The sequence below is a fragment of the Lissotriton helveticus genome, chromosome 7 (assembly GCF_964261635.1).
Source record: "Lissotriton helveticus chromosome 7, aLisHel1.1, whole genome shotgun sequence".
In the NCBI taxonomy this organism is placed as follows: Eukaryota; Metazoa; Chordata; class Amphibia; order Caudata; family Salamandridae; genus Lissotriton; species Lissotriton helveticus.
In genome coordinates this window covers 1,856,485,053-1,856,503,108 of record NC_136068.1, presented here as the reverse complement: position 1 = coordinate 1,856,503,108, position 18,056 = coordinate 1,856,485,053, and the positions used below count along the sequence as shown (strand labels likewise).

The following is an 18,056-nucleotide window of genomic DNA, read 5'->3' as shown; positions in this document are numbered from 1 at the left end:
ACAAGTTGTTTTTTACAGAACCTGTAGTTGTTGTGTAAGTCCACTTTATCAGGTATCCATTGGTAGTTTACCTAAAAGAAACATACATGTTTCAAAACAACATCAACATAATTTATCTTTGATAAGATACACTGTAGCACTTGTTCCGCAATTTATTAGTTGAAGGACCTATCTTGATTCCTGGAAGTTAATTCAGGCTCCATAACTATCAGTAATGTAGAATCTCAACCATGTGTGTTAACAAGGTGCAAACACCTGTGGAAACTCAGCATTGTGCTACAAAAAAGGTACAAGGACTTACCCTCAGAAGTCAGGTATAATGCCTCAGCTTTAACCCTCTCACAGTGCTTAAGAGGTCATCAAGTCCTATATCACATAAAAGGACTAGAACAGATACAATTGTCAAGGGGCAAAGGGTTAAATGAAGCAACTCAATTTAAAAATGCTACTTTATCAGCATCTCTACTTCATATGTGCCGTACTGGCCAATCCTGGATCAATGTTCCACCCAATGTTCAAAACATTTGGACCCATGTACCAATAGGAGCTTAGTGGCATGTTTTGCAAGAGGATGGAGACCCACTGGAACGCTCCTGTCTTGCAGACCCTACAATGTGCCATGGATGCCATAGCCCCAATTGTACTTAATCTAAAACAGAACAGTAAAGTCAATTGAGCGGCATTAGGCTGTCAGTTGTTCTAGACTACAATGTGGGACAACTTAAATCTAATGCTCCTACTTCTATATGTCACTCAAGTTAAGATCACGGTCATCTATCTCACTCAAAGCTCTTACTTGAGATTGAGTTTAAAAATAGCATCATACGATGACTGGAAGTGGTTCTCTTGGAAGCTCCGGGATCCAATGATTTAATTGGTTTCTAGAAAGACCGCACTGCAAGAAGGAGAGTTCCAATGTTGTTAGGCAACACTTCGGACTGGGCTTCCATTTGCCCCTTACACGTTCACTTCTGTTGACCAAAGACATGCTCCAGGATACCAGATTCTCACCCCAGTAATTTTTAGCTAGCTCCATGACAACAAAAGTGAATCAATCAATGATAGTCCCACGCTATGCTCCTAGCGTGCTCAGCAAGACCACTTAAAGGAGTGGCCACAGGAGTCCAGTGACACTCCAATTACTTAATATGTGAAAACTGTGATTGTTTTATGGACAAAAAGCCTTTCTCCAAATCCTTCTTAGCCGCTGTTCATCCAGAATGGAGTGGGGCCTCCCACAACAATTGATTTTGTGGACACAAAATTGGCATTTAGAATTACAAATGAGATCCTAGGAGTATGGTATTTGACTGTGAAGAATATAACAAGTTTTGGTGTTGTACTCAAAGATTCACAAAGTACAAATGTTATCTAGATTGAAAGTAATGAGGTTTCAGACCTGAAAGTCATGATGTCATTACAAGAAGTTGCAATGATGATCCTCTGTGATGTTTATTAGAGGGTTGTCAGAGTGAGGCACTGGCAGCATACACATTTTACCAAGGAACTGAGTGGTGAGGGGCATAATTAAGACAAGGTGAAAAGATAAGTCTTCTCTGATGAACAGAAATGGCAACAACACAATGCTGTCTGAAGATATCTTTAGGACATAGCAAGTATTAGACTACAAAGAATAAGACAGTGTTTTACTTGATGTGAAGAGGGTTCAAAGTATCATAGTGCATAGGATTTATTCTGACTGAAATGATGTTATCAAGCCTAGACTTTAGATGCCACCATCTGAAGTTGTGCTGCACCCCTCCTCTGATGTTAGATCTCAAGACACGTAGTAGCTCCATCAGCGATCTCCCTGACACAGATCAAACATATAGGACTGGGGAGCTGTCTCAAAGTATTTAACCAAGCTGAACCTTCCTGACACTTTGGATGTGGGGAAGAGGGTGTAAAAAATTGCATTTTCTGTTGGCTTCTTCCCTTTCACCTGAGTAAAATCTTAACTGATGCAGAAGCTGTGTCTTGAAGTACTCATATATCTTGTATTGGGTTGCATTTATATAGCACCTGCTATGCCTAACAAGGCATTTAAGCACTTACTGGCAAGTAGAGCACTACTCTGGAACCCATGATTAGTGATTCTTTTATTGGTTGCTGGTTATTGAGTTCTCAGAAGAAAACCTTAGATGGATTTGTTTGTGGTGGATGAAGAGGGAGTTAGAAGTCATTGGTAGTGGGGCTGGGGGGGGGTTAGTACTTGCAAGTGATTGGTGGGGTCAATAGGTAGGGTAGAGAAGCTTAAAAGCCCGACAGATTGCAGGCAAGGGATTACCAGATTGTGAGTGAGGATGGCTTATGTGTCAGAGGCCAAGGCGTGGTTGATGACACAAGTACTTATACACAAGGAAGCCAGAAAGTATGCAGTTTTCTGTGAAAGTCAAATAAGAACATGACAAATGACAGTCAAGCATCAGCAGCAAACCATTAAAAGCACACAAGCTGAGAGGGGCAGAAGTGCAATGGTGGAGTGGACAAGGGTGGAGGTAATTAAATAAATGATATGCCACAATGGAGAGCAGGTGAATTGGGTAATAATAACAGAAAACACACAAGTCAAGTGGTATAAAGAATCAAATGTAACAAACTTGATGTGGGGGAGCAACACGAAGAGAAAAGTCAGAGCTGGGTATGCGATGGGGGTGCACCACACAGGGGAGAAGGCAAGAAAACACATGCACATTCATAGAATCCTGAAAGAAAAAAAAACTGTTCTCTGATGTTGAGCCAATGATGGATACAAATCATCCTGTCAAAAGGAGAGGGACAAACACGAGAACAGGAAGGAAAGCCATGGAGTAAGAAGCAAGCAAATGAGATTGACAACAAAGCAAACCAATGGTAAGCAATGGGCTGTCCCAAAATCCACTGTAAGAATTGACTTTGTCCAAATTGGTCTTCAACAGCAGACAACTAAAAGCTGTCTTTAGGCAAGATCACAAAATAGAAGATTTGAGACACCCTTGTGGCTTTTGAACCCTTCGGGAATTTGAACCATCTGTATCTGGGGTAGCAGAGTAGAATAAGTATGGAGTTAAAGGGAGCATGGAATTTCTTTGTCAAGAATGATACCAATTGCAGAAAAAAAGATTTTTTCCTATAAGCACTAGGTACAGCAGTATTTACAAATTCAATGGTAAAAAAAAGTTTTAGAAGTGTCACTAGCTGGAAGTCAAATGCCACGTCACAAATCAGAGGCAGGAGCATGAGCACTAGGCCGTGACTTGTGACTCCAGTAGATCTGGGGAGGTAGGAGTTGTCTAAGAATTATACTGATCACAAACTGCTGTATCTCTGAATGTGACAGACACCAAGGGGCATATTATCAAGGAATGGAGTTAAAATTATCGCCGCTTTAGCGGCAGGAAACTGCTGCTAAAGCGGCAATAATGGGCTTGATAATATGCCCTTGAGAATTCCAATAGAAGTCCATATTCTGGTGTTAACATGGGCTTCTATTGGAATTCTCTACGGCATATTATCAAGCCCTTTATCTCAGTTTTAGCTGCAGTTTCCTGCCGCTAAAGAGGCGATAACTTGAATGCCGTTCCTTGATAATATACCCCCAAATTCTTAAGATTGCACCATCATCTATTACAACTGTTACACTAAAAATAATGAGGGTTTGGTTCTGGTCAAGGACTACTTCCATTACTGTTTAATTTAAGCATATGCAGTATATGTTTGGCCTAGAGCTGCCTGAATCATGGAGTACCATGGGATTGTTGCATTGGGTGAGAATGTGACATTTCTCTTCTTGTTGCAATGATCAGGGCATAAGCGGGCATTGCACCATTGTGTACCATCTCTCTGGGAACTGCATATGTAGATAGCACTGTACTTGAGAATTGGCAAAACTAAATCCCTCACTTGAACAATATTTTCTCTGTGTGAAAATAATCTCTTTCCCTAGAAAAATTATAGTTATGTCATTGTTTTCACCTTCTTGTGTCTCATGGGCTGTCTGTCCCCTTGCCACTACTCATATTTCTTGCAATGGTCAACTTTTTTAAGTCTTACTTGCTTTATGTCTCATCTCAGCTGCCTAGATGTGCCTAAATATGATAACCAATTTTGCTTCTTTGTATCTTTATTCAATTGTTTATGCATTTGGTTTTGTAAAGAGTAAGACTTGTCAGATTCCTTAACTGTCTGTAGATAAAGCTGAAGTTGTGTCCTCCCAGGCACTACTGTGGAGTCAGGATCTCATCCTGGGATCTGACAACCCGTGCCTTGCCTTGCTCATTATGTTGCTGTTGAACGCCTTAGTATGGGTGATAAGGTTCTTCCTTGGTCTTTAACACATGGGTCTAACCCACATTCTGTTCACATTTCATTTAAAATGTTACAATGTGTATTCAGTGAACATCATCAATACCAACTTTATCCAGTGCACTGCAATGGAAAATTAAGACTGGGCACTTATTTCAATTACAAATGATGCCCACACGAGCTTTACAATGGTATCTACAAGGGTTTTCTCTTCATGTCTCCTAATTTGTCCCTCCACACTCTCTGTGATGATTTTGTCCCATATGTGTCTCTGACTTCCCTCTGTCTCCCCTCTTTATCTTTGTCTTTCTGTCTCTGCTCCTTTCTTCCATCAAGAAATATGTTGAAAAACCAAATGAGTGGCTCTTCCCCTCTTGCGCATGTGAGCAGCCCTTGAGACCAAAGCATGCGTCTCCTACACCGTTTATGAGGAATGCTTGTCTGAACATCTCTCCTTCTTGTTCTATGTCTACTTCTCCACCTCTCCCGCTGTACCATTCTCTCGCACTTCCTTATGATTTGTAGTGGTGAGAAACTTTTTGTCTCTCTTGTTGTGTGTGCCCATATTATTTTTATGGGGTTAATTAGGTTTCCATTCATTTTTTTCTCTTTGCCAAGTTTGTCTGTCTAACCCATACAGGGAGAGCATGGATGCAGAGCTGATGTGACTGAAAAAAGAGTCTTCCTTACAACTGCTGTCCCTTTTTTTGTAGTGTATATCTGTGTGTCTCTTTCACTCTGCTGTCTCTTCTCTTCCTCTGTGGTTTGCGTGTTTCCAAATGTATTTGCCTCTCTTGGTCAATCTCTTCCCATCTCCTTCTCCCCACTTCCAACTTTGGTGCTTTCTTCCTACATGTCTGTCTGTCTGTCTGTCTCTCCTTATGTTTGTCCAGAGAGTGATCCGCGGACGCAGTCAGAGCTTAGATACGCTGGGGATCACCCTGAAGAAACCCCCGTCTCAGTCCCGCCCAGCAGTGGCCAGCCTTGTCCTCACCCACAGTGTTGCAGAGGGACCAAAGGCAATTGCTGCGGTAAGTCTTTCCGTTCCACCCTCCTGTGATTTTCCAGGCCTCCCCGTCTATCTTACCTCCTTTCAAGCTGGGCTTTTACCCACCCCTTTGTAGTTGAGTGTATCTCCAGACCTTCACCAAATAATTGTTTTCTAGTTTCTCTTTCTAATGTGCTTCCAAGCCCCCTCCTCATTATCATCACCCACTGAAAATGAATTCTTAACCCACTTCAGTGGCTCTTGGGGTTGTATGTGATTACAACGCTTGCATTTACCCCGCATGCCATTACAACGCGGGGATTACAACGAAAGTCGTTACAACGACTTTCGCTGGAGGGTGCTGGATAGTGGAATAGTTTAATTTTCTATTCCAACTCCAGCCCACGTTGACTGTAGGGAAGGTGTTGGATAGAAAATTAAACTATTCCCTATCCAACAGCGCCCTCCAGCGAAAGTCGTTGTAACGACTTTCGTTGTAATCCCCGCGTTGTAATGGTAGTGCGGGTTAATCCCCGCGTTGTAATGGCTGTTCTCCGCTCTTGGTATGGTATTTGAGAGTATCCATATACAGCACTGCATACAAAGATCAGTGGCAAGAAGAAGCCATCTTGCACACAACACAGGAACAGCAGATGAATTTAACCAAGAGATTAGTAACACAGTGTGTGGACACAACATGCAAAACATAAACAATCATGTTGGTTCTCATTTTGGCATGTATGGGAAAACATTCCCACTCTGGAAACACTAGCCATGAAGATACTTAGGGGCATAACTACAAGCCCCTATTGCCACAGGAACATCACATTTAACGTAACTTAACGCCGCCTTGGAAATAAGGCATCCTTTCACGCTATACTTAGCGTGAAAGGGGTGGGCAATGGGTGTTGTGGTGAGCATTCTATTGTATCATCCACTGATTTTGACTCTGCCCCATATTTACAAGGGTGGCATAAATATGGGGCAGCGTCAAAATTAAGACCAGGGGAAACCTGGTTTTAACATGGTAAAACGTTGCTGTTTAGGACCATACTCAGGAGGAACCGTGTTGCAGTTGGTGTATTTTAGTGAGGGCATGGTCATTAATTTTTACACATAGATATGAACCACCCCTCTATGAGTAGCAAGTAGGGTTTCTAGGTCCTGAAGAAATGCCACGATCTCCATGACACCCTAGGGCATGAAACATGTTGACCGTTATGAAATGAAATGAATTTGTACTTGTAAAGCGCACTTATACCCCAACCGGGGTTTCCTGGCGCTGTACGCATACCGCTGTGGAACCCTTCCAGGCTTTTCCCTGTGAAATGCCCACTCCTGGGCACCCCCAAGGTGAATCCAGGCATCCCAGCGTTGCTGGGGCCATTGTGGAGATTAAGCAAGCTATTGCCCAGAGGTGCAGAGTGAGACCCATGATTAGAATAGGCACCGAGGCGAGAATTATCAGGTCAGAGGAAATTGAGCCCAAGACCTGCCGAGGCGGGAATTGAACCCTGGTCCCAGGCCAGACTTTTGCATCAGGGTCTGCTGCTCTAACCATTGAGCCACACTTCTCCACAATAATCTTATCTTGTCTCGAAATGCTTGACAAGAGTATTATAATCTCTTAGTGAAAGCATCACACGTTTTTGATCATGAGATGGAACCAGCCAATTAAATTTAGTGCAGCTGGTTCCCATAGTTATTTGAAAATGTACTCATTCCCACACTCTACTCACTTTTGTATATACACCCTATATCCCCCCCACACCCGCTTCATCAACGGCTAAAATCACAGGATAAAGATCTCTGGCAAAGAGCCGCCCCCTGCAGGGCCCGTTGGGCATTGCAGCACCAGCCCAAAGAGGTGCTGCCCTATGATGAAGCATGACACTCCCTGGGGTGTGTAAGGGCCCTTGCTTCTTATTTGAGCTGTTCCCCTCTCGTTCACCTACTTTTCTTCTGTTAGGAATAGCACACCTTGTGGTTTACAGTTCATATCTTGGGGCTCGTGCGCTGAACTTTATTGCCCCGGGTCCCCCCTTTGTTATACAGTCAATGGAATGACACCAAACAACAAGTTGTAATGGGCATATCTACTAAAAGGAATCACCACATGATGTAAAGAATCAAGAACTAGTCTCTTCAAATCAGCAGACATATTGTTGCGCCTTGGTAATGAGCAACAGCATTCAAACATTGTCAAGCCTAATGAGTCTTCTAATGAGTCTCTGCTCTAAAAGTCAAAGCAGAGTCCTTAACACTGCTGCCTCTTGTTTTCTTACCCTTTGTGAGAAATAGGCTGAAAAGGTCAAAGCATGTCCAGTGCCTTCATCCCTGTATCTACACGCAACCTGCACAGGGCCAAATCTGTCCTTTCATTGATAGGAGAAGCTCTTAGGATGGGTGCTGTGGAACTTCTAAACAGAATGTGGCAATGCATAGATTTTGGTATTGATAAGCTTAGTTGAACGAACATAGCTCTGATTTTCTTGCTCTGAAGCTGACCTGATTTAACAATAATTTATTCAGCGGTGGGTATATTTGAATTTCTTACCAGGAAGCTCAATTGGCGTTGTTCTTGTTTTGTTAGTACACTCAGTTGGCTTGCAGCCAGGTCAAGAGGTCCTCCAAGCCAGACAATGCTACAATGTTCTGAGGTGCACTTGATAGTCATCAGTCTGTGGCTGATGCCTCCACCTATGAGACTCCTGTGTGCCTGTGGGAACTCATGACCATAATAAGAAGTTGGATAGCAGGGAGCTCCAGGGGATGTTGAGAAGCAGTTGGGTTTACATTGTTTCTTATCTGACTTGAAGGATACAATCCATGCTGATTCACTTCCCATGCTGTCTCAACACCTTCCGGAACACTCACTGCCTCATCTCTTTGGGTCCTCAATGTTCAAGGCTCACCTGTAGGGTCCAAATGACTGGTTTAATGTAGACTTATGAGCATTAATACAGCCTTACTGGTGTAACCCCCAGCAGCAATCTAGAGTGGGTATTTTTCTAGGAACAATAAGCATGGATCCCTTTAGGGAAATCCATAGGCAGTCTGATAAATGCAATAAAGTACACGTGTACACACTCCAATAAGTCTTTCATTGGTCATACAGAACCTACTAAAATATCACATCCACTAGATCAACTCTAACACTGCAATGCAAGATAAGTCTAGATGAAAGAATGTAGAGTTAAGCACAGTGAATATATACTTACTTTCACAATGTCGTCATAGGCAATGTAGTGTATGCAGTGTTTTGTTAGGGACTGTGTCCAGGGCCTTAGGTGAATGGAAAGAGCTTACTAGTTTGCAAAAGGAATTCTAAACGATAAGGATAAAAGGATTTATCTACTCATGCATTGTATGCTGTCCAGGACGCCACTGATTCTAGACTCACAACCTCACTTTGAGTTTAGTAGATGAGAAATTTGTCAAGTTGGTGGCACAGTATCCCACTCTCCAAACTTTAAATAGGGTTCTAACTCCTTCTCTCTCAGTAGGATGAGGGTAGGCCTAAGTTCTTACAAAAGTAACAAAGCTTTTCTGTATGGTGACCCTAACTCATATCTGGTATGAAGAACCACATTCATAAAGGCTTCCAACGTAACCTTCTTTTCACATATCCCAGCAATCTTACTCAAGTGGACTTGCTCCACCATTTGTGGAAAAAGTGCGTGTGCTAACTTGTGGTAGAGGTACTGACCTCTTTGGTAGATTTATTGGACAGACCTTTTGGGGCTGAGACCCTAGTCTTGTGCTAGGTGGAGAGAATATAACATGAATTCTGCAATGGATCGCACTCCGCTAGCCCCTCCTCCGGGTCGCCCCTAAGCACTCTGGTATTTGAAGTGCGTGTAGTTCGAAGAATAAAAGTCAAGTTCATAAGTGGTTCACCAAAGTTGGTGCGAGTAGGTACTCGTTGTTCCCAAAATCTCTAGACCCAAGACATGGCTCGGGTTTCGGGATAGTTTCCCTCATCAGTAGAGAACAAGTATGGGGTGGATGAGAAGGCCGCCAAGTAACCGTCACAGGCCTCGATGCCTCTCTGGCTCGCAGGGCGTCTCCAGAAGCTCGTCAGCTTGGCGCTCAAGGGAGCGATAAGTAGAATTCTGCAATGGATCGCACTCCGCTAGCCCCTCCTCCGGGTCGCCCCTAAGCACTCTGGTATTTGAAGTGCGTGTAGTTCGAAGAATAAAAGTCAAGTTCATAAGTGGTTCACCAAAGTTGGTGCGAGTAGGTACTCGTTGTTCCCAAAATCTCTAGACCCAAGACATGGCTCGGGTTTCGGGATAGTTTCCCTCATCAGTAGAGAACAAGTATGGGGTGGATGAGAAGGCCGCCAAGTAACCGTCACAGGCCTCGATGCCTCTCTGACTCGCAGGGCGTCTCCAGAAGCTCGTCAGCTTGGCGCTCAAGGGAGCGATAAGTAGAATTCTGCAATGGATCGCACTCCGCTAGCCCCTCCTCCGGGTCGCCCCTAAGCACTCTGGTATTTGAAGTGCGTGTAGTTCGAAGAATAAAAGTCAAGTTCATAAGTGGTTCACCAAAGTTGGTGCGAGTAGGTACTCGTTGTTCCCAAAATCTCTAGACCCAAGACATGGCTCGGGTTTCGGGATAGTTTCCCTCATCAGTAGAGAACAAGTATGGGGTGGATGAGAAGGCCGCCAAGTAACCGTCACAGGCCTCGATGCCTCTCTGGCTCGCAGGGCGTCTCCAGAAGCTCGTCAGCTTGGCGCTCAAGGGAGCGATAAGTAGAATTCTGCAATGGATCGCACTCCGCTAGCCCCTCCTCCGGGTCGCCCCTAAGCACTCTGGTATTTGAAGTGCGTGTAGTTCGAAGAATAAAAGTCAAGTTCATAAGTGGTTCACCAAAGTTGGTGCGAGTAGGTACTCGTTGTTCCCAAAATCTCTAGACCCAAGACATGGCTCGGGTTTCGGGATAGTTTCCCTCATCAGTAGAGAACAAGTATGGGGTGGATGAGAAGGCCGCCAAGTAACCGTCACAGGCCTCGATGCCTCTCTGGCTCGCAGGGCGTCTCCAGAAGCTCGTCAGCTTGGCGCTCAAGGGAGCGATAAGTAGAATTCTGCAATGGATCGCACTCCGCTAGCCCCTCCTCCGGGTCGCCCCTAAGCACTCTGGTATTTGAAGTGCGTGTAGTTCGAAGAATAAAAGTCAAGTTCATAAGTGGTTCACCAAAGTTGGTGCGAGTAGGTACTCGTTGTTCCCAAAATCTCTAGACCCAAGACATGGCTCGGGTTTCGGGATAGTTTCCCTCATCAGTAGAGAACAAGTATGGGGTGGATGAGAAGGCCGCCAAGTAACCGTCACAGGCCTCGATGCCTCGCTGGCTCGCAGGGCGTCTCCAGAAGCTCGTCAGCTTGGCGCTCAAGGGAGCGATAAGTAGAATTCTGCAATGGATCGCACTCCGCTAGCCCCTCCTCCGGGTCGCCCCTAAGCACTCTGGTATTTGAAGTGCGTGTAGTTCGAAGAATAAAAGTCAAGTTCATAAGTGGTTCACCAAAGTTGGTGCGAGTAGGTACTCGTTGTTCCCAAAATCTCTAGACCCAAGACATGGCTCGGGTTTCGGGATAGTTTCCCTCATCAGTAGAGAACAAGTATGGGGTGGATGAGAAGGCCGCCAAGTAACCGTCACAGGCCTCGATGCCTCTCTGGCTCGCAGGGCGTCTCCAGAAGCTTGTCAGCTTGGCGCTCAAGGGAGCGATAAGTAGAATTCTGCAATGGATCGCACTCCGCTAGCCCCTCTTCCGGGTCGCCCCTAAGCACTCTGGTATTTGAAGTGCGTGTAGTTCGAAGAATAAAAGTCAAGTTCATAAGTGGTTCACCAAAGTTGGTGCGAGTAGGTACTCGTTGTTCCCAAAATGATGAGGGAAACTATCCCGAAACCCGAGCCATGTCTTGGGTCTAGAGATTTTGGGAACAACGAGTACCTACTCGCACCAACTTTGGTGAACCACTTATGAACTTGACTTTTATTCTTCGAACTACACGCACTTCAAATACCAGAGTGCTTAGGGGCGACCCGGAGGAGGGGCTAGCGGAGTGCGATCCATTGCAGAATTCTACTTATCGCTCCCTTGAGCGCCAAGCTGACGAGCTTCTGGAGACGCCCCGCGAGCCAGAGAGGCATCGAGGCCTGTGACGGTTACTTGGCGGCCTTCTCATCCACCCCATACTTGTTCTCTACTGATGAGGGAAACTATCCCGAAACCCGAGCCATGTTTTGGGTCTAGAGATTTTGGGAACAACGAGTACCTACTCACACCAACTTTGGTGAACCACTTATGAACTTGACTTTTATTCTTCGAACTACACGCACTTCAAATACCAGAGTGCTTAGGGGCGACCCGGAGGAGGGGCTAGCGGAGTGCGATCCATTGCAGAATTCTACTTATCGCTCCCTTGAGCGCCAAGCTGACGAGCTTCTGGAGACGCCCCGCGAGCCAGAGAGGCATCGAGGCCTGTGACGGTTACTTGGCGGCCTTCTCATCCACCCCATACTTGTTCTCTACTGATGAGGGAAACTATCCCGAAACCCGAGCCATGTCTTGGGTCTAGAGATTTTGGGAACAACGAGTACCTACTCGCACCAACTTTGGTGAACCACTTATGAACTTGACTTTTATTCTTCGAACTACACGCACTTCAAATACCAGAGTGCTTAGGGGCGACCCGGAGGAGGGGCTAGCGGAGTGCGATCCATTGCAGAATTCTACCTATCGCTCCCTTCAGCGCCAAGCTGACGAGCTTCTGGAGACGCCCCGCGAGCCAGAGAGGCATCGAGGCCTGTGACGGTTACTTGGCGGCCTTCTCATCCACCCCATACTTGTTCTCTACTGATGAGGGAAACTATCCCGAAACCCGAGCCATGTCTTGGGTCTAGAGATTTTGGGAACAACGAGTACCTACTCGCACCAACTTTGGTGAACCACTTATGAACTTGACTTTTATTCTTTGAACTACATGAACTTCAAATACCAGAGTGCTTAGGGGCGACCCGGAGGAGGGGCTAGCGGAGTGCGATCCATTGCAGAATTCGAGAGAATATAACATGTTCTCCTATTGTCACATTTGTGAAGGTCAACTGGGGAAAGGACTGTTGCTGGCTGGGGTCCCAGAGTTTCTTCTCCCACCCATATCCCTGTGGGCTTTACATCTCCGATGAACCCAGCACAGTGATGACCCCTCCACCTCAACAACTTTGCCATTAATCCTACCTCATGTGTCTTTACATATATGTTACTGCACTTTCTCATTTTATTTAAGAAAAATGTTCAAACTGAAAATATGTTCTTTCAACATTGGTTAAATGTATTCTTTAGTCAAAACGGCTTCATCTTTATCAGCTTGTAGCTCAAAATGCTTTTTACTGCCTGATACAGCTCATTAATGGCTCTTCTCTTCTCCGCCATGGGATTATAGCCTCTGTGCATATAGGCCATGCCCCATACTTGATATTGTACGAATCTGTATAGCGCAACGTATACCCGCAGGCATCCTGGCACTGTCTGTGATCAATGGGAAAAGTGCCTTAGTTGGAAAAAGCCAGGTTTTTAGAGACTTTCTGAAGCTAAGAGAGTTGTTGAAGATTTCAGAGATTGAGGGAGACTATTCCATTGAAGGGCAGTATATCTATTGATGTTCTTGCCTCCCCAGGACAAAACCTTGTGGGGAAGGGCCAACAGATTTCTGGAGTGGCTAGAGCATAGGGATCCTCCTGGAGAGTACCATTCAAGGCTATTCTATGGGCAGTCAGGGCCAATTCCATTAAGTGCCTTATATGCGAAGCAGAGAGACTTAAAGGCAACACACCGCTCAATAGGCAGCCAATGTATCTTACTTAGGACCTGGGATGCCAATTCAAATCTGGAATGTTAACGAGCATCTGTGCTGCAGCGTTCTGCATTGTCTGATGTTTATTCAGTGATCTATTTTGTAATTTTGGGAACATTGCAATAGTCTAGTCTTGCTAGAACTGAGGCAGTAACCACGGTCTTTAAGGATTCAAAAGGAATCAGAAGTGAGATTTTCTTTATTATTCTTAGAATGTAGAAAGAGGAAGAGCTGACAGAATTGACTTGCTCTCTGTAGGTAAGCTTGACATCCATGAGAACACATAGATTTTCCACCTTTTTTACAGGTATCCCTTGTGAGTTACAGATTGAGTCCTATTAGTAAGAAATGAGTGAAAAGGTGCAAGGGCTGTGTCTTTAACCCCGATGATTTACAAACGGTAATCTAGAGAGTATTGTTGACCGTGACTAAGGCTGCCGACAGGTCAAGTCAGAAAGATGATCTGATTACCTCTGTAGTAATAATAATAATAATAATAATAATAATAATAATAATAATAATAATAATGGCAGGGTGGTGGGCATCATCGTCTGCAAAACATGATTGGTTCTGGGATCCTCATCAGTTTCTCCCTGTCACCACTAGGAGCAGTGAGCGGGCCACTCTTCACCGGTCAAACAGTGATTAGTCAGGCAACCTCAAAGCAGGTTAAACTAAACTCGTAACCACACGTCCATAGATTTTCATAGATTCTGAGGCCTTGAAGTTGGGACATCCTGGGGGTTATTTCACATGCATCCTTTAGTGCTCAGCACCCATGGATGCGGTGAACATGAGTGTTGCTCTTAGGACCATCTCAGCCAACTCATGTAGTTGCTTCCTGGTCAGCTTTCTTGTCTGTAGGGGTAGATCAGTCGGGGCTCACAGATGCCCAGCTTGTATCAAAGCTTCATCTCAACATCCTTTCAATCCATCAGTGCTTGTTAAGTGCGGCTACTCATTAATTAGGGTCTCAAGGTGCTGGGTCTTTGGACTCCTCACTTTGGGCCAGATGTACGACACACCAATATGTGACTCGCAAATTGCGTGGCATTTGCGACACACAATTTGCGACTCGCAAATTGGGTTGTATAAGAGTGTCTCAGACACTGTTAGCGATTCTTAATGGGGTCGCGAATTACATGCCTCATGAATATTAATGAGACTGTCGCAAATTTGCGACCCCATTAGGAAAGGCTACCATTCCCAGGGATCGTGGCCTGCTGGGATCCCGTTTTCCTAAATGCAGCCCGTTTTCCCTAAAGGAAAATGGAATTCCTTTCCGAGATGGCCCAATGGATGCACAACCACTGCCTAAAATTAAACGCTGGCAAATCGGAGATTCTCCTGTTCGGGGGAGCCAAACTTATATGGGACGCCACATGGTGGCCACCCTCATTGGGATTGGCCCCCACTCCAAAACAACATGCGAGAAACTTGGGAATCATCATGGACGACGCCCTGTCCATGAAGGACCACGTCCGATCACTCTGGGGCAAGGGTTTTGCCATACTTAAACTTCTCGCAAAGATATTCCCCTGGATACCCCTGGATTGCAGACGCTCAGTCACTCAGGCCCTATTGGTTAGCCGCCTAGACTATGGCAACGCTTTATTCGAAGGGATGAACGAACAACTCTTCTCCCGCCTACAGGTCCTGCAAAATCAGGTGGCCAAACTGGTCTGTTACAAAGGCAAGCGAGACTCGGCATCGGAATGCCTAAAGAAACTTCACTGGCTACCGATGCGCCAGAGGAGTGCCTTTAAACTACTCAGTCACGCGCACAGAGCTCTTCATAAAACTGGCCCCACAATTCTCCAAGGGAAGATCGACTTCTACGTTCCCAATAGGAATCTACGATCGAGTCAATCAGCTCTGGCCAAACCTAAGCGCATCTACAAAGTCAGAACAGGTGGCCGTGCCATTTTCCTACCTGGCAGCCAAAAGGTGGAATGAGCTACCTTCCGACCTAAGACACACCACAAACTATCTTCAGTTTCGACAAAAACTGAAAACTCACCTCTTCCCAAAAACATAACCCTCCAGCAATGCCTCAGTAGTCTCTCCTGGTTCATAGCGCCGTGATATCCCACAAATAATAAAATAATAATAATTTAAAAAAGAAAAATGAAACTTTTAAGTTACATTTTTTTAAGGGCAGGCAGTCCCTGGGACCACTGCCTGCTCTAAAATTCTTTTCTCACATACTCACAAAGGGAAAGGAGTCCCCTGGGGACCCCTTCCCATTTGCGAGTGGTTGACCACCTACTTCAAGTAGGTGGTAAACTGCGAGTGTTTTGCGGCCGCAAATCCGGTCGCAAAACACTTGTACATGGCATGATGACTCGTATTAGGAAGGGACGTCCCTTCCTAATAGCCGGAGTCGCAAATGCTATTTTGCGAGTCAGTGACTTGCAAAATAGCATGTGTACATGCCATTACTCTTTTTTTGCGGGCGCAAACGGGAAGTTCTCCTGTTTTCGGTCATAAAAAAGGATCGTACATCTGGTCCTTTATCTTCAGATGCCTCCATTTAAAAAAATGAACATTTTGGAATCAAATGATTAGAATGCACTTGCACCACATTCCATAGCTGCAATATAAAGATGTGGAAAAAGCACTTAGCTCCAAGTATACATTCAAGAAAAGCTCCAAGTATACATTCAAGACAATGTTTTAAACCAGACCTTTACCACAGGCACTTGAAACACAATTTCAAAAATTCTGTGTGGACTGCCGTGACTGAACTATAAACTACAGCATTGTGCATGATGAGGGGTTGAAGTTAATCCATTCTAAAAAGACGTGAAAGAAATACCAAAAGAAAGATGTAGAACTGAGGAAAACATAGGTAGGGGTAGCCATATCTGCTAGAAGAAAGGGGTTTTAACAAACGTTTTAACAAAAAATTGTGTTTGAGGAGTTCTCATCCAATCTCTTCGGATAATTGTGATGCAGCAGGAAACATACTTCTAACTTCCTGTTGAGTGACCAACACAATGTTGTGTGTTATCCTGAACATCTGCCATAGTCCCAACCTTATTGGACATAGAATGGATGCCCTGAATTACAAAATGATAAAATCAAGTTAGACAATGTATCCACCTGTTGCCTGGGTTAATTGTTGCACTCCATTTCCTGTTTTCTTGTGTGTAGTCCTTTGCTCTCCCCAGCAGAAGCCCATCAAGGTCCAGGGGAAGCCGCCTGCGTGGACGGCGGAGCAGCGCCATCGGCATAGAGAACATCCAGGAGGAGGGAAGGTAGGATAACCTTGATTTTGTTTTTCTCTACAGGTCTAGATCCATCTTTAGGGTCCAGGAGGGTTGCAAAACAGGCAGCACAAACTTTAAGTGAATCCAAAAACGATTACACCTTTTGTAAAATCATAACATTAACAAAAAGGAGAATGCAATTGAAATTTTATTAAACACCTCAGAATCAAAACCAAAAATGTCTTAGCTCACTTTAAAGCCAGGAATGGAAAAGGCCATCCTGAAACTAGGGCTGGGCGGAACTCACAGATTTTCAGTCTGCAGAATTCCAAGAGTGACCTGAAAACTCTCTGATATTCCAATGAGTTCGGCGAGTGGATGGAATCAGCATGTCGCGATGATTTTTAGCGCCATGGACTTGGTCCATCCTGCAAAATCAGTGCAACCTACAGCACGTGTGCGCCAAAGGGAGCTGCTTCTTTGCTGCCACTCAACTAGATTTTCTACTTGAACAGCAGCTTTCTCACCACGGATGGTAGCGGCCACTTGCATTGAGACAATCTCGCTGGAGACACACAGATATACAGCATAAACAAAGGGACAGCAGTTGTGAGGAAGAAGACTCTATCTCAGTGACATCAACACTATACCCATGCCCTCCCTGTATTGGTTAGATAGACAAACTTTGCAAAGAGAAAAAAATGGATGGAAACCTAATTAAAACAATACAAATAATATGGGTGCAAAGAGCGAGAGAGACAAAAAGTTGCTCACCACTACAAATAATAAGGAAGAGCGAGAGAATAATACAGAGGGAGAGGTGGGGAAGTGGACATAGAACAAGAAAGAGAGGGCATCCTTCCAGTACAAAACCTATGTTAGACATTATGCACATCAAACACACTCTGTTGTACTCTGGTGTGTGGTGTTATACAACCTCAAAGAGCGTAGTGGTGCGGAAAAGAACCGCAGTGTCATATATCAGTGGATATGGCATTGACCTGCTCTCTCCCTCTCACATAACACAATTGGGTTTGCTGTGCTGCGTTGTGCAACATATTAGTAACTCCACTTCTTGTTTTCTAGGAACAGGCATATGCTGCTTTGGTCTTACACTGATCAACCCTCAAAGGTTTCATGAGCATAACCATAATGACAATCATGTTGGAGCTAGAACGTCACCCCTGTCCCTTTCCTCTTTAACTTGACATATTTTGTTGAAATTAGAACTCCATGGCTAGGATTCTGTAAGGTGTCATGTCACGTGGCCAGAACCCAAAGAGGCTGCTCTGTGCTGCATTGCGTGACAGGGAGAGAGCAGGAGAGCGCCATATTCACAGAGAAATGGCTCTCCTCTCCCCATTCCCTAGCACCGATTTAATCTGCTGTGCACCAGGTGCACACCTTAGTACCATTGTGCTAGGGTGCCTGCCTGAGTCTACAATAGGTTTTGTCTTGAAGGGTGCCCTTCCTGTATAAAATACTATGGCTAGACAAGTCTAAAACCTTTTCATACTGTATGTGTGCTGCACAGTGCAGCAGGTATGCAAGGTAGGAAAAGAAAGGAGAAATTAAAACATTTCTCCTTTTAGTGCCTGCTTTCCAGCAGCGTAACTCTTTGGCACTAAACCCTGTCTACTTATGTTAGTAGATAGGGTTTAGTGTCAAAAAGCATGGGTGGTTGCATAGAAATGCCCATGTACCACCCATCTAA

At 44.8% G+C, this 18,056-nt stretch overlaps 1 protein-coding gene across 1 annotated transcript in view; it reads left to right on the top strand.

Moving 5' to 3' along the window:
• The window catches only part of LOC144770834 (rap1 GTPase-activating protein 1-like), a 114,874-nt gene that overhangs the window by 64,895 nt on the left and 31,923 nt on the right, over positions 1 to 18,056 (top strand). The window contains exons 12-13 of the mRNA XM_078655614.1: positions 5,178 to 5,315; positions 16,287 to 16,390. Of these exons, the coding sequence (XP_078511740.1) occupies positions 5,178 to 5,315; positions 16,287 to 16,390 (242 nt within the window). The remainder of the gene's footprint in view (positions 1 to 5,177; positions 5,316 to 16,286; positions 16,391 to 18,056) is intronic.